The following is a 24965-nucleotide window of genomic DNA, read 5'->3' as shown; positions in this document are numbered from 1 at the left end:
TTTATACATTGTAACATGAATATTTTTATAAATAGAATAAAAAACATCAAGAATTGACTGATTTGTTCAAATTTGTAATAAAAAAAGATATAATTTTTCTAAAAAGTTATTTATAATAATATGTTGCTAATGTAACCTTAAACTGCTTAGATGTAATTTTATTGAAACATAGTTATTTTACTCGTATTACATGCTCGTTTAAGATGTACAGATATATTATTTTACTCACTGAGAAACATCCCAGGCTTAAAATTAATTATAGATTAAGCATTATATTTCTTTGACTCATTGACATATAATTAGTAATATATGCATTTAATTAACCGTAGAAAAAACAAAACAAATGTTTTTATATTGTATGATATATTCTATTACGATTCTAAACTAATAAGTTATTTTTTTACCATACAATAAATAGGTAAATTACTAATATTTACTATTATTTCTATTACTTGTATGTGATATTGTACCATGATATAATAAATTATAAAGTAAAATATAGAATGAACTATTTAGAATATCATAAAATCAACTGAAAAATGTGTTTTTGTATATTGTATGGAAATCATTACGATTAATATTTTAGGGTAACAACAAAATGACTTAATTGAAAAAAAAATATATATCAACAGCATATTTTTTAATTTTATAACTTTGTTTGAATCTGAACTTAAAATAACTATAAACGGTGCACAATACATATTAGTTTCTATAAGAAAAATTGATGTGAAAATGTTATAATATATTTTAAACTTAGGTATCAAAATTGAAAATGTTATGAATTTTTAAATATAGATATATTTTTAAAATGTTCACGATTTAACTGTAAGCTAATTTCTAGTCATTTTAAAACTTAAAAAATACAAAAATATTTAAAAATTTAAATATCTCTAGAAAAATCCCAATGTTTATTCTTTCCTAAATTAAAACAATATTTTTTTTCTCCCTTGTAAGTTAATTAACCTATGACCCTGTTTTTGTGGTAGTTTTTTCTCAATTATTAATAAAGATACTATACATTTACTAACGTTGCCACAAAAACTTCTAGCTGAAAACAGCTTTAATGTTGATAATTTATGCAAGTTATACATGTACTTCAAAAATTGTCAACCAATAAAGAAAAAAATTAAAATTGTAAAAACAATTCATTCATGGCTCAGCTCAAAACTTTTATATTATACTTTATCCTACATAATTTTAAATCATTCTAATGAAAAAAAAAATATCTTATTCTTAATAATTTCAAATATATTATATTTTCTATAAAGCGTTCATTTGCCAAACAAATATTAATAACTTATCATTAGAACACGAATAATTAATAATTATGTTATAGAAAACCTTAAAAATATAATTTATATGAAAATACATAGTGATCATATTATTTTATAATGAAATGAATAGGGCTTTGGGTGAACACATTTTTTAAAACAAAATCCACTCAATTCAAATATAAATGCCACTTCTTACTACAGCTTAATAAGGGATCAGAGCCAAACCGACTATAATCTCGATTCTCAATACTGAATTTTTTTGATTAATTCGATAACGATGCGTCTACACAAAAAATATTGAACGGTACATTATAAACTGAGTGTTGATCCTTCGTTTTGCATCACTAGTTGCTGAAAATTATATTATTTTTAATTTGAAACAGTAGGATTAAAAATCTCACTATATAACATATTATATAACAGTTACATATAACTGAGACACTGAGTATATGCTAGCCAATTAATTGCACACCAATATTTAATTTCAGGATAATCACGAAACAGTGATAAAATAATTTTTCATTTAAAGACATAAAAATATCATATCATATATCATTATATTTTATCCATAGATACAATCATAAATATTACACACTATTTTAAATAGAACACATTATATGATAATATTGTTAGTTGTCCGTAAAGAAATTATTTTATAGCAAGGTAATTTAGTTTACATAATTAATATATAACTTTTAAATGTTTATTTTTTGGGTAGTATTCATTCTTTACAAGACATATTGTTACTTCTTATGACATAGATTTTGAAAGCAATTTTTATAGAACCCTTCAATTTGTTATTCATTTTTAAAAATGTTACGTTTGGAATTGTGTTGACACGATGTTACATCGAAAACGATGCATAGATAAAACGTTGATACATTGACTACTATTAACTGAGAAGTGTTCGAACATTCTTATCAGTACAGCGTAACACATTTTTATCAAAGTGGTCGTTTAAAACAGTTACACAGGCATGCGGAGTAAAATAAATTACAACAAATATCTCATGTGTTTCTCATGTTTTGCTTACGGTGGATATTTACTTGAGGTAGGTACAAGACAAGTGTAAACTAACGAAGATAAATATTGTTGGTTTTAATTAAATTGATAACAAAGCTCCAGTGTCACATGATGTTAACTAGTCTTCATTATATAATTTAAATCTTACATAAAAAATTTAATATCATTATTCCTTATGGTTACAACATTGTCAAACTTCATAGGATCTCAAATATTTTTTTTTTTACGGTTTTTATTTATATTTACACAAAACATTATTAATTATTTTCAATTCACATATTAAGTCTTATTTGAACACGAAGCAAAATGTTTAAAATGTAGTATTGTATTTATAATTAATTTCGTTTAAAAATTCATAACTCAAATTATATTATTGTAGTGTTTTTAAGACATTATAATAAATACTAAAATCTTTTCATATTTTTTTATATCGCTGTAGACGAAAAATGATTGTGAACGGAGACGGTTTGTCGGCTAAGATATTTCATATTATATAAACATATCTTGTTTTTTTCCTGTTCAAAAACCAGGAACGGGTGTAAACTGTTCATCACAATACTGCCACCCAATATATAAACATACCTAAAAGTATATATAATGTAATTCCGTCCAAATTTTAACTTAAAAAAATAAATATATTCTATAAAGAAAGAAATAGTAAGAATATGTAGTTAAAATGCTAATAAAAAATTTAATTTTTATTTCTAGTATGCATTTTTTTATCAATTAAGAAACTTAATAAATAAATAAACTTTTGTTCAAATCTTAGATTTAAAAAAAAAACAATTTTTACGAATTTCTGATTTGAAATAATTTGCAAATTATTGTGATTATTACATATTATTTTGTCAAAATTTGAAATTCAAAAGCTCATAAAAATTATTGTACTTTCATGCATAATTTTGATGTTGATATCTAACAACAAAAATTTTTGATGAGCCTTTTATTATTTTAGTTTTTGAACGAGTAAAATTGTCTTATCGACACAAGTATATAAATAAACGAACAATAGTCGAAAATTGCATATTCCTCTAAATAGTAAATATCTCAACACAAGTCAAAATAATTTAAACATTGTATGATGAATAGAAAATGTTAATATAAATATTCTGTGTGAATAGAATATATTTTCAGCATTTTGTTTTAAATTGTTACTACCAAAACTAAAATGTATTTTTTGGAAAACTAATTTTGCGTAAAAATTCACATATACCGTAATTATGTTTTTTGTACCTAGTCCATAGTGATTTTGAAAATTCTCAGAATTCAAAATATCTAAATTAGACCAACTAGATTCACTCTTCCAACTGGAAAAGATGCTTAAGTTGAAAATCCGAGCATTATTTTGACAACTTATTTCGTAAACAGACTCACAGACACACACGCACACAATCACACATCATTGTAAAATCAATACATTTATCTCTCCGCTCAAAATCTATAATGTATATACATTGACATAATTGATAAATTACTATTTTTGAATTGAGATTATTGTATTGATTTTCATTTTGCCATTCATGCACCTACAGTGAATACTTCATTATAGAAGTAAAGCAATTTACAGAGGATGGCAGGATGGCAAGATTGTAATTGCAATCGTATTTCCAATTAAATTATAAAGTTTTGAGTATTATACACGATAGATAGCATTTGAATACTCTCAAATTTAATATTTATGTATTAATCTTGTATTTGATTTAAAGTAAAACTTTAAACCTATATAATTATTCTGATTTATTTCAGAATTATTACTGAATTTGTTCACGAAAAAAATATACTAAGATATTTAAACGTTATATGTTAATAGTAATATAATGTGTTGTTTTTTTTAAACTATCTTAAAAGATAATAACAACGTAATGTATTACAAATAATGTATTTGAATTCGATAAAGTTGGTATAAGCTTCCCTATATAAGTTATGATACTTAGTAAAATTAACTTTTTTAAGACCCTAGAATAGTTGGTGAATCAATGCGAATACGTGATGAGCATTAAATCATATATTTTTAAGATATATCGAAATTGCTTTGTTTGATTATTTAATATAAACGTCAGTATTACTAACGAAGTTTCTTAATTTTTATCAATACGAAAAACCTTCTTGATGTTAGCTATGTGTTTTATAACGTTTGGTTTTTGAATCTAATAACATTGTAACATAACATGGCATTTAGACGGAATAGATCAGGTAATACAAACTACAATTTTTCAGTTCAGCTGTGTTTAGACATAAAATAAAATAGATCGGTATGTCTTCAATGCCGAGTTAATTTGAAATATTCAATAATTGTACTCGTAGAATTTTACTGTTTTGCATAATATTAAGTAACAATATTCTTTTCGTCCAATATCAATAAATATTATATTATACCTAGTACGGGTTTTAAATGGTAACACATTTTATTTACTATGCGCATTAAATTTGTTCAGTGGTTTTTGTTGGCTTTGCCGCCTGTTGGGTACAATAAGTTAAATTTTCTGTTGATAATCGCCAAGTTACGATACGTGTCATTAGACACTATGTTCGATAAGCTCGCCCGGGTCAGTATTTAAACGGGAAATGTAAAACAGTTATCTCATTGCCTCCGATTTGAAACGATTTATCATTCAGCTTCAGCGGAGTGTTACAGGCAGCAGTTACTTACACAAATGTTAATTAATAATGACAGATAGTTATATTTCCGTTTTATGCTCAATTTTTTCTTGGGTTTCTTTTATTTTCGATCCTCTGCTAGTTAATCATTTATGTTTGTGAATAATTAGAAACACTGATATAAGAAGGTATATCTGATCAAATAAAACGCTTTGGATTTTTGTTTTAAGTTTGCCATATAGGTTATATAACGTGGCGTGCACCAATTATTTAAACTGAAAAATATTATTGTACTTTATACAAATTATTTCAATACAACTTTTATACAATATATAATTTTTTCTATATTTATATATAAATAATGTAAAGAAAATTTCCTTTAAAATACTTATAATATGTGCTTCACAATTTTTCCTTCTGATTTAATTTATATTGAATGTTTCAGAACTCAAGGTTAGACAAATTAGGAATAAATAAAAAAACCATTTAGTGTATGCTTAAAAATTGTATAAAACGTTAATATCTTATAGTACAATAGTAACTTTTAAAATCTAAAAATATACATAGTGATATTGCCACACGTATGTAGCTAATAAATTCATTAAAATAAACTGGATTTTTTAACGAATATGCACAATAATATATATCTTACCTAATAATAAGTTTAGAATAATTCAATTAGGGTACAATAATGTATTGCTATGTGGGTCGTAAGTAAAAGATAATATTTGTATATCAATATATTATGATGGTTAATTAGTTTATGGAAATTGTATTTGTTTTGGAAACATATGTTTTTTGAGAGTAGTTTTAATATTTTAGAGTGAGTAAACCAAACCAACAAATAATATAATTCAATTTTGTAATTTCGATTAATTAGTTTTAATATTTCATTATTTATTCAAATTTTAGGTTTATAATATTAGTACCATCAGTACTATTTCCGTTATTGTTCAAGGTAGATGATTTTTAATTTGTTTCGTATAAATTATACTACTTTAAAATTCATGAATTTAGGAATGAAAAAAAAAAATGTAGTATACATGTCATGTTAATACACTGTTATGGTAATCAAATACCTTGATAAGAAACCAATAATTACCAAAGTATCATAAAATAATATGCAATTGTAAAATTATATCGAGACTTAAGAATTGTCATTTGCCTCTAGTCTGGATGAAAAAAAAATGGAAAAGATACTGCGTCTTAGAGTTTTATTCATTAACGTAGTAAACCGCTCTTGGCCATAAATTCGTAAACACGTTGTGTATTCGATTTGAAAACTCGAATACTGTGAAACTATAAGCTACTGCACAATACGCCCTTAAGGTTAACGTTCAATATCGAAGATTTTGCACGTGTCCTTTTCATACACATTTTGATCGTATTTCTCACGAATACTTATTAGACCTTGTTTGGAAAACTTTCCAAAGCAGTTTCTCTAATTGCAGTAGTCAAATTTGAACCAAATGATCTGCATATAATATGATCTATACAATTGACTGTTTTGAAAATTAGTGGCAAGTGAAAATGAAAGATTGAAAACTGGTTAATTATTAATTAAAATTTGTAAGAAGGTATTAAACAGTTAAGTATATCGTCAATTTTAAGTTGAAATTAATAATAAAACTTATCCTCCACTTAAGATTTAAAAAATTTGTTTGGTAACCTTAAATCGAATTAAATCATGATCAATCACAAATTCATTGTTTTAAGGGCCGTTATTTGTAATATATTTTCATGCAAATATTTAAATCCTTGTACAATAGTAACTTCTATTTCTTGAATAATTTAAATGCATAGTATAATTAATCCTCACATATATTTGAATGACAGTGTTACGTTTCTAATGCAATAATAATTAATTTATATGGTTATACGGCGCAATATATAGGCAATTTCGGTACATACACGTATACGTGTCTTTATATTATATTGTAAATATTCAATTTATTTTAGTTAATTATTATATTCAGATATTATTTAAACGAAAGATTTGAATCAACCCACTAAATAAAATATCCCTTTGCTTCAATATGATGGGTTCATAAAAAATTGTCAACAATAACTTTAATTTATAATATTTTTTTCAAAATCACAATTCACCGTTACGAAGTGCAATTAAGAGAGACTATTTGATTAAATTCATTCATAAATTATATAATTATAATTTTTTAGATTTTTACTGGAGTGAGGAATGTATTGGTACAATGATGTTTATTTCTTTTTCCTTTTTAAAATGTTAACATGTTTTCTCCCTCTAAACTTGCTTAAAAGTATCATGTGTAGCATATTTTCTGAAAGGTAATATTCTTGATCTGGTACTTTAGATAGGTTATTTTTTGATTTTCAAAACGGTGCTCGAAATAAAAGCGGTTAAAGGAGAAAAAACGTTCGATTTTACTATTTTAAAATATTAAATAATTACGGACGACGTTTTCTACCAGAAATATTGTTTATTAAATGAAAAATGACAAGAGATCTTTTTTGTTATATTTTGTTCCTTACGGTTTAAAGCTTGGACAATTTTAGCCTATTTATAGACATTTTAATTTTGGGAGTTTTTTCTTGTAATTCGGTTAAAACATTCGTAAAAACTTGAAATTTGGTTTGTTTACTTTTATTATCCTTAGCTAGAAATGGTAAAATTTTCAAAACATTTGAGCTTTTTCTTATGTTTTGTATTTTTTTAAATTTTTATGATATTTCCTAATTATAAATTACCTATTTATATAAATCGTTCTTTAGCTGTTCTTATAACACTTTGTTTATCACCATAGAAAAGAATAAAATCAAATAAAACGTTTCCCTCATCCGCTCAGAATCATTTTTTATCGAATGCAACATTGCATTCAAATCGAATGCAGTAATATATTACACTATCCTGTCCGAAGACCGAAGACCGAAGTGACGATGGACAAACATCTACCACCGAAGTGCTAACTTACTTTTTTTTTAATTATAAAAATATAATTAATGTAGTACAACATATCCTAGACTGATAAACCGTCTCCACTCAAAATTATTTTTCGTATATAATGATATTAAATCATTGAATTCAAATTTAATATCATGCATTACCGTAACCCATTTGTAACCTACTGTACTGCAGAGCGACATCACTTACTTACTCGCTTTTTATAATATGGAATACAAATTTATATTTTTAATTGAACCAGACGTTATGTAATTCTATTATTATTAAGTTACTTTACCATACTTTATAATAAAATACACCAAAAGATTCTAATTTAATAGGTAGTTAGATTAAATTTAATAGAACATTTTTATCATAAGTTTACGGTAAAACAATTCGGATAGTACAATAAACATAGACTTTCTCAGTTATAATTAATATGTTATTTAATCAGTTTGTTAAACGTATTCAATTCAATTAATTAGAAAAACGGTACCTAAACATTACCTACCCGATCACGTAGTTCAATTTTAATTAAAATTATCCATGTATATTTTTCGTTTAATTTTTTTCATTTTCTAAGTTAATATTTTTATTGATTAGATACATTTTTGACTACTTTCAATTAATAAGTATAATATAAATATATTTTATTAATGCAATTGATTAAATTTAAAATATATTATCACAAGTGTTTATTTTAACAAGTACAGTTAAATTGAAATTTGGTGTTTATATTCAATACGCATTGACCTAACAAATTAAAAATTATAGCTTCTGATGTTTAGGTACTTGACTTACATCTAGATAAGTTAAAGATAAAAATTAACTACAAAAAAACAAAAATGATGATTATAAGTAAAGTTATAATAAATAACGCTTAACAATGAACGGTTATAACAAGTAAGCGAATTATGCTATTTAGGTAGCTTGATAACAGATGAAAATAAATCTACAAAAGAAATAAGAAGACGAATTGCATAAGCAAAACAAGCATTCGAGAAAAAACGGAAATTTCTTACTAATAAACATCTAAATATAAGTTTAGGAAAGAAATCCGTAAAAAGATACATTTGTAGTATATTACTATATAGTTGTGAATAGTGGACGATAGAAAAGTATGTAAAAGATAAACTGGAAGCTATAGAGATGTGGATATGAAGGAGAATAACTGAAACAAGTTGGAGAGAACATAAGAGGTTACCTAACGTTTTTTTTTTATTCAAAGCAACGCCGCGGGAACTGCTCCGACGCCGCCATAGTTTATTGGTTAAAAAAAACACAATTATACATACGTGGGGGATAATCGGGACAATACCAGACTTGCCTCGCGTTCAAAGTTACATTTCATAATTTAATTTTGCTGATTTATTGCCACCTAACCTAACCTAACCTAACATTAAGCAATGCTAAACGAGATCAATGAAGTAAGAACAGTGATGAACACAATAATGAAAAGAACAATTAAGCTAATTGGACATCTACTAAGACACAATGTGTTCATCACTATCATTATGGAAGGAAAAATAGAGGGTAAAGAACCAGGGGAAGACCATGTAAATCTTTCTTTGAAGAAATCTTCCAACGAATGGGTTGTACCTCTTATCAAAGTCTCAAGAGGATGGCATATGACAGACATAATTGACTACAACAACAAGGCTAGGCCTTTAGATACTGATGATGATGGAGGTTAGTTTAGGTACTTGTAAAAAGTTTTAATATATTTTAAATTGATAAAATGATAACTTACTAGTTTAAATTACCATTAAAAATTGATTAAATTGATAAGTTTCTAGCTTAATAACTGTGATTTTTTTGCTTAAAGTCGTGACTAAAGTCAAAATGGATATAATACCTATATACTTTTTTTATTGGTATTTGTAAAGATCATCCATTATGCTGATTGATTGATCTCGATAAAAATTTGATGTATCTTTTCTATTGAGTACTAGTTGATTAAAAGTATATTAAAACACATAATTTTAACAGTTTAATAATCAATTCATTTTTCATTAATGCTATATCATCTACAAAGTATATATAATTTTCATATTTTCCAATGTCTTTTACATTACTATTTTCGCACAACCCTGTAAAAATATAAGTTAGTTAACGCTCTTCGATAATAACTCTGGTATTTTTTCATTGTTATATTTTCCCGGAATAATTATTAATCTCGATATTGGTAACGAAATGTTCAGAAAATGTTTATTATAATTTAAATTTTCTAATGAGTTTTTGTAAACATAAAATAACAATAAATTGTTTTTCTAAAAGAACCGTGACTAGATAACGAAATATTTACCAATCGCTTTTAATTCAAACGTTTTAAAAATATATACAAATATATATATATATATATCCAAATTAATTATTAAAAATATTTTACAAAACCATTTTTTTTATGAGTTGTCTTTACTTAGTCACTAATGCTATTGTTCAATTTTTTAAAGTACATTGATTGTATTAGAATGTGAACTTTATTTGGAAGTTGAATTTTAATACTAAATAATTTCATGCCAGACAATGTAAATGCATGTTAACATATTTAACACACATAAAGCAATTTGAGGGGAAAAAAAAACAATAAAGCACTTGAGTGAGAAAATTTTATTTTTTTATTTTATTAAATGTATTTCTGATTATTTTTGTTTGTATTTTTTATTATTTTTTATTTTAGAGTGAATTTAATTTCTTATTTAAGTAATCTGATACGCTATTAAAAAATTAAAGTAAAAATATTATTTAGACAAACAACATATTGTGTACCTACCACATTTCGGCACTATAAAGACAAGGTATATTATGTTTTTGTTAGTTTTTATTTTATGATTGATTTATTTAAGATAAATGAATTTAAATAAGTGAATATCATAAAAAATAAAACATAAAAAACTCATACTACAACTCAAATTTTTATAAAATTCGTTTTATTGTTTGGGTGCTTTATTTTTAGTTATATTCAAACTGATCATTTTTTGTTTTTAGCTAAAATATTTTTTAAGACATTATAATAAATACTAAAATCTTTTCATATCTTTTTATATCGCTGTAGACGAAAAATGATTGTGAACGGAGGCGGTGTGTTGGCTAAGATATTTCATATTATATAAACATACCTTGATTTTTTCCTGTTCAAAAACCAGGAACGGGTGTGAACTGTTCATCACAATACTGCCACCCAATATATAAACATACCTAAAAGTATATATAATGTAATTCCGTCCAAATTTTAACTTAAAATCGCAAAACAAAAACTGTGATACAATTTTTTCAGATTTTTTGATTACAGTATAGGCTACTTACGTGGACCCTTAATTTAAATTTTTAATCATTAGCTATACAAGTTGAACTTCACATAAATATTTTAAGACTGAATTTTTTTTTTAAATTTTATATTTTAAATTTTCACAAAATGTTTAGCTTAAATATTTATAAAAAAAAAATCTTCCATGTAATTTTTGATTTTTGTCAACTGACAAATGGCTAACTAACAAATATAGTATCAAGGATCTTGTGTTACATTTTCAAGCTTTATGACCCAATGAAAAACATTTTATTGAAATTTATGGAAAAAAAAAAAATTGAAAATTGAAAATGTCAGTTAACACTCCAAATCAAGTCAAAAGATTTCGAACATTTTCAAGTATAGCAAATGATAATATAAACATTTGGTGTAAATTTAAAGTAGCTAAATTTATTCATTTTTGAATTAAGGCAAAATAAAAAATAAATATATTCTATAAAGAAAGAAATAGTAAGAATATGTAGTTAAAATGCTAATAAAAGATTTAATTTTTATTTCTGGTATGCATTTTTTTATCAATTAAGAAACTTAATAAATAAATGAACTTTTGTTCAAATCTTAGATTTAAAAAAAAAAAATTTTTACGAATTTCTAATTTGAAATAATTTGAAAATTATTGTGATTATTACATATTATTTTGTCAAAATTTGAAATTCAGAAGCTCATAAAAATTATTATATTTTCATGCTTAATTTTGTTGTTGATTTATTACAAAAAAAATTTTTGGTAAGCTTTTTATTAATTTTTCAAGTTTTTGAACGAGTAAAATTGTCTTATCGACACAAGTATAAAAATAAACGAACAATAATCGAAAATTGCATATTCTTCTAAATATCTCAACATAAGTCAAAATAATTTAAAAATTATATGATGTATAGAAAATGTTAATATAAATATTCTGTATGAATCGTATATATTTTCAGCACGTACAGTGATTGTGTCGTTTTCATCGTTTATCACGAGAACGAATCTCAATTTTCCTCACTTTAACACGTTGATGAGATTTTCTTGTTTTTGTACACATCGAGAATATCGAATAGTACTGTGTCATAAAAACTCATACAATCATATTTTTTTAAATTTATCTTTATTAATTGTAAGTCGTAGCACTCACTTCCGGCTTAAGCCATTTTCGCTGTCGTTCAACCTAAACTAAATCGAAATTGACAACCATTTATTTATTTAATACAAACAATAACAAGTTACCCACCACGTCTGCAAAAGATATTTTTTTTACCACCTAGAGGTCATAAAAGTAAAATATGTTTTATTTTTCTACAAAATACCTACCTATAATAGTATATAATATATTAGATAATATATAATATTTGCAAACACTGTAGTGTAAATTTTTATGTTTGAAGATTTAAACATATATTGTGTATTAAGGAATTACTCAGTCTTTACATACCTACGATTACCGTTTAGTGATTTAAAAACAATAACAAAAATAATTTCAAGATTTAATCGAAAGTTGATCACAATGCGATAATTTAAAATTTCTTAAAAAATATCGAACAATATGGGATTGAAGTGAATAACAGTTTTATACGATGCGTGATACCTTGCAGACGTCTTATAGCAAGCATACATCACTTTGTTCATACATGAACCGTATTTTTACTGATTTTTTAGGTTATTATTCGATACACGTTGGTCGAGTATTACGATCAACCCAGGAAGTACCACTTTAAGTATAGATTTGATTGTAATAGTACACGTCGATCACATGTCTTCCGCTTTTAGATGGATATAGAGCTGCTTGGTTTGTCGACAAACGAATGACCATTAAAAAGAGCCGATGAGTTTGCGTTTGCGATTTTGGCCACGATCGATTGCACTCAATGTCACGTACCAAACGACGTGGTGATCGCCGTGTGACAGGTTAACGCGATTATCGTGTATACTTAAGGGTAGCGCAGACACGGTGAAAATGCTGGGATCGACGTGCTAGAAAAAACGACGAGAAATAAAAATAACATGTGAAACGGGGAAACGGCAAACGAAAATGGTACCACGATATTATATTCTGTCATTTCTGTATATAGGCGGATGTCCTCCGTTACGTTTGTGCGCGACAACGACCGGAAATTTCCGATCGCCGAGAACAACGTCAGCGGCTGTATACAATATACATATATATTATTTTGTATAATGTATAGATACTGGCCGGCGGGGGAGGGTGTTGTGCATGTTGGATGACGAGGTGAATGAGGCGAACCGTTGAAAATGATATATTTGACAGGACCCCAATCCTCCAACCCGAGGGTAGATGGGAACGACCTTGTTACAGCGACAAATGATGGGATAGAGGGTGATTACCTGTGTCGCGTGCGTGTGGGTGATGTGTATATGTATATGTGTTCATGTGAGTGTGTAGGTCCGCAGGTCGTGTAGTAGTGTGTGACATACCTGAACGTGCGAATTCCATCGGTGCCTTCAGACTTTTGAGCAAACGGACTTTAATGGCTTTTGTTTGATCAACATGAAACTTATACCACTCAACCGCCCGCCGACCAGCCGCCAACTACAACGACGTTTTACCACGAAAAGTTCGATACAAAAAATTCATCTATACAGGTGTGTGTGTGCTCAGCGTTATTTTTGAGGTGAGAACGATTGGTAGTTAAACTAAAAAAATTACAGTAATTATTGAAAATCGTTTATCAGTTTTATAATATACTCATTGGAAAAAATTCAATATAAACAACATAATATAATACAATGATTTCACGTGTAAGACAATTTTGAATTGTATTTCATGTTACTCTGAAATATAATTTTTCAATTAAAATATGTATATGATTTATTACGCCATGCTTATTAGGGTTCAATGATGATAGCAATTATGTTTGCTTATAAAAAAGTTTGAACAAGTCCCAAAAGAACAAATAATGAGATATTATTTTCATAATGATGTAATATGTCATAAATTGTTGATAGTTACTGTTAAAACACTTTACAATTTTAGTTAAGTCTAAATCATACATGTATTATACTTCTCCCAATATATGCAGTGGTTATATATATATATATATATATATAGAAAAATTAACTTATTAAAAGTTAAAACGTTAATTTTTGTTTTCTATTTAACTGAATTAAAAAAGAAAATGTACATAACTATAATAATTAACTTAAGTTTCTTTTAAATAAAATAAATTAAACTGAATTAAAAAATGAACTTTTACAAATTTGAATTATTCACTTTAAAAATAAACGTATTTCTAGTATACAAATAAAGGATGGACACATGTGTGTCCAATTATCTAAATATTATGTTCTAATATACATTTCTAAGTAGGTAACTTACGGAAACCTAAGTTTAAAAAAGGAGATAATATACTTCTTATTTCGTTAGTTTAATTGTAAATTTCAATACTTTTTATAGAATAAATGCATATTTCTAAAATATTCTAAAAGCATATTGCTAACTTATCAGTCATTTAGAGTTGTTCTCTCATTATTGATTATTTATTTATTTATTATAAGAGCTAAGTGTGGTTCTAAAATCCTAAGTTAATGAATCTTACATTATATAGCTTAGTAATATCATAACTTTAGTATGATAGTATGATAATTAAATAATTTTATTTAATATTTTAGTCCGTTTAGCCTATTTAAAACGAAGTTTGGGTGCTAAATATGTATTTGTAGTATTTATTTAAGTAAAGAGTTTGAAATAAAGCGGCATTAAATTCGAAGTCTTGCGTTTTTAGAGTTTCCGGTTGCCAGTTCATAAATTGTTCGTTATTTTGTTTTATGACTTTTAGTGAAGTTCAGTGACTCTAAAAGTTTTATAATATATTTTGTATTGCTTCTTGGTATATTGAAATGATGACACAGATTATGACACTTTAAAGAGGAAACTTTTGTAATTTTAAATATTTATCAGAAAATTATTAAAACTATGGACAAATCAGTTGACTACCTATACATCTCTCAAAATTATTTATTATTTTTTTTAATATCAAATAATCAGAATCTTAAAATTAAAATTGTGATGATTTTTGAGTTATAAGACCTATGCTCATACGTGAATTTATAAATATTGAATTAAATATATATGTTTTTATTAAACCTTTATTTATTTGTTATTTTTATTAAATTTAGTTATTTTATAATAATTCATCTAAGCCACAGACATAGTAATTTAATGTATTTTCAGAGATGGTTTACCAATCCAATGTCAAAATAACGAAATGCGATAACTTATGAAATTAAAATATGATATACGAAACTAATTTTGTGCCCGATATAATGTACGTGAAGTTGTCCCCATCTCCACCATGACCAATTTTTTTGAAAGTTATATACTCATTTTGTAAATAATTTGTAAACATTTGCAAATTGGTTTACAGAATTTGCAAGTCATTTCCCTGCCCTCTATAAACAAAATAACACAGGGGACCAACTTTACGCAGCCCCCTCCCCTTTTGAGCTAAAGATTCCAAAATGACACCAACATTTTGCCAATTGATTTTCAGAATTCGCAAATCATTTTACAACCGTTAAACTAAATAAAGAACTAGATTATATCTAAGCTAGATAAAAAAAAATTATTTTAATAATAATCATTTTCATTGAATGTATTATAATTTATAATGTATAATTCAACTAATGAATCTATTAAGTATTATAATATTATCCGTTATTTTATTTTAATGTAGGTATATACTTTTTATATGATAAATATGATCAAATGTGGTAATTTTTAAGACCAGAAAAAGTTTATGAATTATGTATTGCGAATAATATTAAATGAAAATACTTTGGTAGTCGATACTAAAATAATTGGTTTTAAAATGGAACTTTATTTTTATTATAGTTAATAAGTAAATTTTTTTCTTAATTTCTCATTACTTTGCTTTCAACACATTTCAAATTTGTTTGAATTAAAAAAAAATCTATTATATGATATTGTTTGGTTTGTGTCGTTATAAATCAAGTCATTATCACTTTCCTTCAAAATTATTCTTTCACTTGATTAAATTAAAAATTATTAAAAATGGTTATTTAAACCAGAAAAATGTAGCCATTGTCCCATGAGATTAAATGAATGGAACTTACAAAAACGTAAGCTTTGTCTGTGGCTTGGTCAGGCGTACGCTCAATCTGCGCAAACGAGCTGAGCGTACCCATCCGAGATTTTTAGCAACTTATCCTTGCCACACATACACAAATACGTGTTACAATCTACCAACTTAAAAATATACAAAAAATACACAAAAATAACCTCTACCATCCCACCCCATACCCAATGAACTATGTTCCCAAGGGTTCCCCCTAATAAAAAAAAATACGTAAGACACTAATTAAAACAATGTATAATAATATGGTCTTCGGTATTCCATATTTAAATATTTGAAAATTTCTTTAAAATTGAATTCACATATATGCAGTTATCTATAGAAGAAAACTCAATGGCTGTACTTAGTTTACTTCTATACATTTGCAACAAAAAAAAAATGTGTTTTTAAACATAATGAAGTACTCCTATATTAAAATTTGAATTCCATATACGGGATAATGAGTCCTGCCACACAAAATAATTCAAATTAACATTTTATGTTTGATATAAAATAATATGACTTTTTATTTGATTAAAATATTACCGCAGATGAAAAAATGTATTTTCAGAAAATTTAATTTCAATAATAATTGTTAAATTAATTCTACTACATACGGTCACGGAGTGTGGCGTGTCGTGTTTCAACGTATGCGAGGCGGTAGGCGCCGTTTGCAATAGACTGCAAGTCATGATTAAAATATATTTATTATAAATATATAAGAAAACCCGATAGTAATAATAATACTGCCCAGCAGATCTAAATAATCGCTTGAAAACGTGTGCTGACTGGGGTTGGTAGATTATATTTTATAACTATACACATGCGTTCTCTTTTGTATTTTATTTTGACGAATGATCAAACTTTTCTTTTTTAAACATTATTTAACTTTCATTTTTAATATTATCAAAATATTAAATCACCTTCTCGATTTCAATTATACACAATACCTCATTGAGTTTTGAACTTGTTATAGATTCTGAGAGGAGTGATAAATCAGCAATTTTATTTTAAAACGACGAGTGTGTTATTTATTTAATTTTTAATTTTTATTTGGAAACAAATTACGACAGTGATATTTTTATAGTCAAATTTTCTTGCTATGATGTACATTTTTAAACTTTTATGGAATTCTTAAAAGTAACTTACATACAATTTTTGGCACAACACATTCGGCTTATAACATAGTAATATAATATAATATTTATAATATAATGCTCATCATAAGCTGTTTTCACAGCCAAAATCATGAAATAAAATTATACTAATTAAAAATAATTCACTTTATTTTCAGTTGTTGTAGTCTAGATTTTAAAACATACACGAAATCCCTCAAACATTTTTCTATAAGTATGTAGCTAACCAAAAAATATAAAAAAATATAGATATGTTTATTTTATTTTTATTTAAAGTTATAATTTCTACAAAATCAAAAAACCTTAGATACGACGGTATTAACCTATTTTTAATTATTACTAATGAATATTGGTAAACAAAAGCAAAATACATTTTAATATATTTTATGTTATGTGTTTTGCCTAGGTAAAATAAAAATAAAATAAAATGAAAATATTTGTTTTCGAATTAGCTCTATATACTATGAAAAAAAATTTTTATTTAATAAATGATCTATGAAATTTAACAGAATTAGAAATTAATTTTTTTTTGTAATTAGATAATTTAACTTTTTTTGTTAAAAACAACCATTTTGATATACCTAATCTCCGATCTCGAAAATCAAATTTTGAATTTTACGATTGATTAATTGATCTTTTTCAACAATTTCAAATAAAACCATTTCATATACTACCACATCGAACTCCATTCCTAGTAAAATAAATTTTATAAGTATTGCACTAACACAGACTGGCATTTATTTAATTATATTTTACTTAAAGGACCAACTTGTTTCAAAAAACACGTTATTTCTTTACTTTAGATCATTGTGAAATATATCCAGTACTTATGCTTTGTTTATAATATAATTATATATTCCATTTAGTTTATTGGGTATACGGAAAAGATATATTCAGTGGATGAATAGAGGTACTAAATGCCACAGCTACATATGATAGCACTGCAAACCATTTGAGAGATGTTCAGAATTACACTCGAATAAAAACATTAATTTTCTTTCCGTTTACTTTCTATTTTATTCATTCATAATCATGATGTATTATTGTTCAATATACTTAATATTCATTTTTTTTTTTCAAGAGTAGTAAAATAGTTTTTCAGCTTATTCGTTTTTAACATAACTTAAAATAATGACGACTTTAATCATGGTAATTGTAGATATACGTTTTATTCTCAACAATATTTATACTTAAATAAAACAAATTGAAACAAGTTTGAATGCTCCCAATTAGTTAAATTATTCATAATAGCTATGACGATGTTGGTAAAAAATATTTGCATGAACAACATCCAAGAAAAAAATAAACGAAATTATTATGCCTGACACTTGTATTATTTCACATACAATTATTAATTTATTTTATAGAAAAATATTATTTTCCGTCCGTTGTTTGCGAGAAGCATTGGATTTATATTTTATCAAAATTATTTTTGATATTTAGAAATATAATATTTATATTTTATACATTAATAAAGTATTTTTATACGGATGATTTCGCATAGAATTGCAATAACCATTTGTAATAAAATCTAATTTTAGTAAGATTTCATGAAAAATTTAAATGGTGGATACGACAGTCAGCAAAATAAAATATGATATATATTGTATATTTATAAATAGTTGTGTCAAAGGAGAATTTTTTACCTATTAATTGTTACCGATACATATGAATCCCAATGAAATATTTTATTTTTTTCATTGTTTTAATGAATATTTTTCAATAATATAAATAATTTATTTTTCTTATTATTATAAATATTATATAAAATATATATACGAGTATATATATATATATATTATATAATATTATATAAATATTTATACTTTATTATCAGACTAAATCGTACTTATAAACATTCATATCAAACGACTATACTCAACTTAACTAAGTAACTTCAATGTTCTACTAATATTCGTTGAATCTATATAAAGGGTATTTAAAATTTTAAAAATAAATAACAATTTCTTAGAATGTTAAACATAGTTTTTTCATAGAATCTAAAATATAATAAAATCAATACAACTTTAATTGTAATTAAAAAAAAACTTAATTTTACTACTTAGAGTTAAATGAAATTCAACATCGTATAAATGATTCAAAACTTTTCATATAAATAGATAGTTATTAATTTTTTAGTACCTATGTCTTAAATAATAGTAAGTATTTTTACTTTTAGATTTGTGTACTTAGGATTCGAAAAATGTTTAGTGTATTATCATTGTTTTTACTTGAACATTTTTTATTAAAAATGTAAAATATAAATATTCCATATTATTTTATTGTTAATAGTTGTTTAGAAGGCTCACTAGAACGCACCATGTAATATGGTTGTGAGAAAAAAGTCGGTTCATGTCACGCATGGGCCGTCGGCAACCGTTGATTTCCGCCACGTGCTCTCATGAGTTAGCACCGTAGTCTAGTCGTCGTGACCGTTACCGTGACCGACCCATATTCGTAGCTTATACAATGTAGTGCCTTTTTATTAACCGTGTTCCTTATTACATTTTTTCATCACGTGTGTTTTTTTTTTTTTTTTTGTGCGTAGCCGTATGATGAGTATGGTTGTCATTCTTCACGTTCGATATTTTGAGCCGTTGATATCCTTTTTCCTCTAATATCATCGCTGTTGTAAAATCGTGGACCTACGAGATTGATTTATCTTGAAGTACACGTGGTTTTCGTCGCCATTTGCGTACCTTTCCCCTTGTCGTGTCACTTGCGGATAAAGACCCGTTCACTGGGATTGTTTTGTATATAGCTCCAAATCTCACCGTTTAAACTGTATGGTTCAGATGTATTAGCCAACTGAGAGTTACGTCATATGGTGCAAAGGGTCCAGTCAGCTACCAGGAGGTCCGACGTATCACACCCGTATTATTATTATTATTTTTTTTTTTGTTAACTCGATGATTGTTGTTATCAGCATCGTTAGCAGTTGTTTTTTGGTATTACCAGTCGCTTTCCTGATTGTCATTATTATTATAATTATTATTTGTATTGAGTTAGGACTAACATAATATTAATCTGTTTTCATGTATACATATTAATAATATAGTACTATACAAAAATACAATTTATACTTTTATACAGTTCACTACAAAATAGTTATATAATTTCTTTATATATATACTATAAAAAAGGAAGTAGGATTTTTATTTGTTTGCAAAAACTAGTTGAGGTACAACGTACAACCGTGTTCTGTTGAACCGGCTATCGGCTATCACGACTAAATATTTGAACCTTTATACCAGATAATTTGTGTAATTCTAATTATTGCTTTGTTGTTGATTATCCTGAATTATTTTCCGTCTTGCTTGCTCCTTATTATTAAAAATCATGTAATATGGGAAGACCTAAACGTCAAGACTTGGACAATGCTGATAGTAAACGGTTTTTATTTTGTGCTTGTGCATCACGAGATTTATCGTTAAGGTCAATTAAAAAAATTAATACTACAGGTGAAGAAACTAAAATAGATGTCGAATGTCGCGCATTGTTTGAAGCTCATCACTTGTCATTGAAACAGTTCATTGATCAATTATTAGAGTTGGAACAACAAGTAGTATTAAATGCTCTTGTTGAATTTGAAACTGTTGATCCTGAAGTCACTGACACTATGAAAGAGGTATGTCGGTATGTGCTAACATTCAATTTATTGCTACTGGCTTCCATAGCTCTTCTGTTAACGTGACTGCAAATAATAATGTTTCTATTGGTGCACGAAAAACAGCACAGGCAATTGTGTTACCAAAAATTGAATTGCCAAAATTGGATGGTAATGTCCTAGGTTAGGTATCGTTTCGTGACATGTTTCAATCATTAGTTCATGACAACCCTGATATTTCTAACATTCAACGTTACCATTTTTTAATTTTAAGCATGTCCGTTTCAGGATTTAAAGTAGTGAAAGCGATTCCTTTAACGGCTGATAATTACATCATAGCTTAAAACACATTAAAACAATCGTTTGCAAATCAACGACTATTAGCTTCTGTGCACACTGTCAAATTGTTTTTATTTGTCCCTTTGAAATATGTAACAAGAAAACTTGCGATGTGACGCCTAAGGTGAAAACAAGTATATGAAACGCGCTCAGCCAAGGGAATAGTTACCAAAGTTATCAACAGGGAGCGCAAGTCGGACAACAGTACCAAACCTGCCAGAATATACGTTGTCACGGCGCTCTTCTACATGGCTCATGTGTATTCATAAATTCATATAAAAGCGTCCGTGACGATGCCACGGACACCTCTTTCGGACCGTTATAGTTGTCTGTTATTCCTGGCTAGCGGCTAATGCGACTCTCGGCTACCTCACTATTGGAAAGCTAGAATCGCATAAGTCGTTCGGCCAATTACATGGTAATTATTACGATTGCTGGAGACCCGTCCAACAATGAAGTTGCCGTACACCACCCAGTCACCAGTACACCACCTGTACCACATTGTCAGTCGTAGCCGTATCAGTGATTTCGTCGATCTACTATATACTATTCTCGGCCACCTTACTATAGGAAGGCTAGGATAGTCATATATTGTTACCTCATTACCGCGTATCATCGAATATTATTCTCGGCTACCTATCCGAAGGAACGCTAGAATAATCATACATTATCGTGTCGTCGCCGCGTGTAAGGCCCGCCGTATCAATAGCATTGTATCATACGGCACACTACCGCGCCGTATTATCATCAAACCTGCAGTGATACCGCCGCGTATAACACGCCACTGGGCCACTGTATCATTACTATTATAATACGCGTGACAAAATTTCGTTAAATAGTGGGTCACAGGTTTCAGCCATTACGGTATATTATGCCACCAGACTTGGTTTTAAACTTAACAAGTGCCATGTAGAAGTGATTGGCCTCTCTCAACAACCGGTGTCCAAGGAGGTTACTCGGGGTGAATTCAGATCAATCACTGTTTAAGACAAATAATGTTATAATATTGTCCCTGATCATTGGATAATTGCCAACGTGTTCGCTTGCTGCTACTGTTCGTTCACACACGATATCAATACCTAGAACTGGCTGATCCTGCATTTGATCATCCTAGCACCGATGCGAGAAGTGGTTTTGTAAAACAGTGTCACGGGACACATCAGGCAGGTTTAGTGTTGCTCTTCCTTTTCGGTCTATAATAAACGCTCAATGTAATCTAAATCAAGATTTGAATACATATAGTGGTATTGATTCTTCTCGTTCTATAACTTTAAATCGGTTGTTTAATATTGAACGTCGTTAAAAGAATATAAAACAAACAAAAAAAATATTTTTTTTTTTTATATAACGAAATCGAATATTGCGTGAAAAATAAAAAAAATGTCGGTAGTTTCAAAATGTTTATCTGACCATGGGTTCCACGTAAATTCATAAGTTTTGTTTTACGTGAGACATCACTGGTGCGCCGCCCGTCAACCACCATGCTGTTATAAATTATAATACGTATATTACTTATGGGCACGCGGCACCACCTAGTTCTAACTTCTAGTACCTACACAGTAATCAATTTGAAATAATATTTATCTAAAAACACTTTACCAAATAATAATAAGTTTATTGCTACACGGATTTACACTCAAGATACATAATATAATATATGTTATTCTTAATTTATTAAATAATACGTCATGATAAAAAATGGCCCCAGTTGCCGATGCTTAGTTAATAATAAAAAATAAATTTTACATATTTTATTTTCTATTATTATTTCGAAACTTATTTTTTACATACCTTTATAATATGATCTAGTATCAAAAACAGAAAATTATCTTATTTTTAAAAAACTAAATTATTTACTAGAAAATCTTGAATATATTGTTTACATTAAATCTTCATAGTTTGGTTTTGGTTGAGCTGCTATTGTTTGACATATTGGTACAGTTTCAAATTCTGTTATTGTTGGCGTTATTTCTTTTATTGTTTTTTTTTTATTTCTGACATAATTGTACGTAACGCCACTCGTGGTTACAACGTTCATATTTGGTTTTTAAAACACATCGTCCAGCAGGTTTTAAATATACCATTTTGTCACCCAATTATTTTTTATTTATATTATGATTATGATCTAAAATGGCAATCATACTCGTATTTTCGTCGCAGCATGGCGTGGGGTGTGGTCTGTGATATTCAGTGACGGCAACTAACCTGTGGCTTTTTTGGGCTAAGTGTATCAGACAAGAATCATGAATGCAAAAACTGGACTGGTATGCCTCGCCACTGACACATTTAATAGACAAGTGGAACACATTTATTTCCAAATTTCCCATGCTGGCTCAGGTTATGCTAACTTGGCATATTGATATTCAATTTTCGAGACTGGTAGAGCTAATAGGTTTTGCGATGCTCCTCAGAAGGGATACGTGGTAAATATGTATTTACGAGTGATTAACTAGAAGAATGTTGTCAAGGTTTATTTTATCGCATATAAAATCACAATATATTTAACAGTACCTAAGTTTTATATGTAACTAATAAAAATTCCAAAATGCATAAAAGAATATACACTGAAAAAACATCAATCACAATTATTTTTGCCTTTTGTTGATATTGTTTTCAAACATTTCCTGTATAAATTAAAAATTGTATAAACATGATAACACAAATATTAATGTCATAATTATTTTTAACATTATTAAAACAATGTTTTTTTTAACATACATTCACAAAAATATTGTGATTCTTTTGATTTTCATGACTTTGGTAAGTATTTTCTATACAAAACGTATTGGAATTAATATTGCTCATTTTTTCCAGATTTCAAAATTACGCAGTCATGTCTAAAACAATTCATTCAATGTCAACAATATTACTACAACCATAATTAATTTTAAAGACACTAGACTTCAAGCAATACATCCCAGTTGTCAATTTGCATTATTATTATATTATATTATATATAATATATATCATATATCATAAATTTAATTACAGTATATTATTACGGTTGGTAACAGGGAATTTTTTTATTTCACTTTTCACTTCACTTATTTTATAATGGGATAGGTTTTCAACATGAAAAAAACCTTTGTTAAAGTTAGTTGAGTTAACCTAACCTCATTGAGTATTTTTATTTTTGTATTAATCACTTATATGTCACTGACCACTATTAAAGAAAAATATGAAATATAATAAAGATTACCTTCAAACCTGTATTTGTTTTATAAATTATTTAACTATTCACTCGTAAAGTATTATACTAAAAATAAAAGTTATTATCTCCGCTTAATATTGGCGATTCATCTACTGACTAAAATCTCTTGTTTGAAAACATGCGTAAAGCGATTTGATCAGATGGCTTTACAGAAAACTTTACTCTCCTTAGAATTTATAATACATACAATTCAATGAAGGTTTTTGTAAAAGTTCAATTCCATTAGCTGTTCACCGTTTTATATATTGTGGTAGGAAATTATATTGTTGTTACGATCCGTTAATTAAATTACAACGTGGGCAAACATAGTTTAACGCGTGAAAGATGTGCAAAGTTGACGAAGAACCTTGGCCATATATATTTTGTGTGCAAGGCGAAAATTACACCAACAAGTTGTAAGTTTTTCAATGGAATTTAGACACTCAAAATATTCAAAAGCAACTTTATACACTCATGAAAGTTGTGAACGATTTTCATTCAATAC

At 27.0% G+C, this 24965-nt stretch overlaps 1 protein-coding gene across 1 annotated transcript in view; it reads left to right on the top strand.

Moving 5' to 3' along the window:
- The window catches only part of LOC149061015 (uncharacterized), an 84180-nt gene extending 59997 nt beyond the window's left edge, over positions 1–24183 (top strand). Inside the window, exon 2 of the mRNA XM_089218128.1 lies at positions 24085–24183. Within this exon, the coding sequence (XP_089074254.1) occupies positions 24085–24155 (71 nt within the window). The 3' untranslated portion in view covers positions 24156–24183. The remainder of the gene's footprint in view (positions 1–24084) is intronic.
- The last annotated feature ends 782 nt before the right edge of the window (positions 24184–24965 follow it).

Source organism: Diuraphis noxia, unplaced genomic scaffold (assembly GCF_037042655.1).
Source record: "Diuraphis noxia isolate RWA-SAM2 unplaced genomic scaffold, SU_Dnox_SAM2 contig0001, whole genome shotgun sequence".
Lineage (NCBI taxonomy): Eukaryota > Metazoa > Arthropoda > Insecta > Hemiptera > Aphididae > Diuraphis > Diuraphis noxia.
This window is presented reverse-complemented; position numbering and strand designations above follow the sequence as displayed.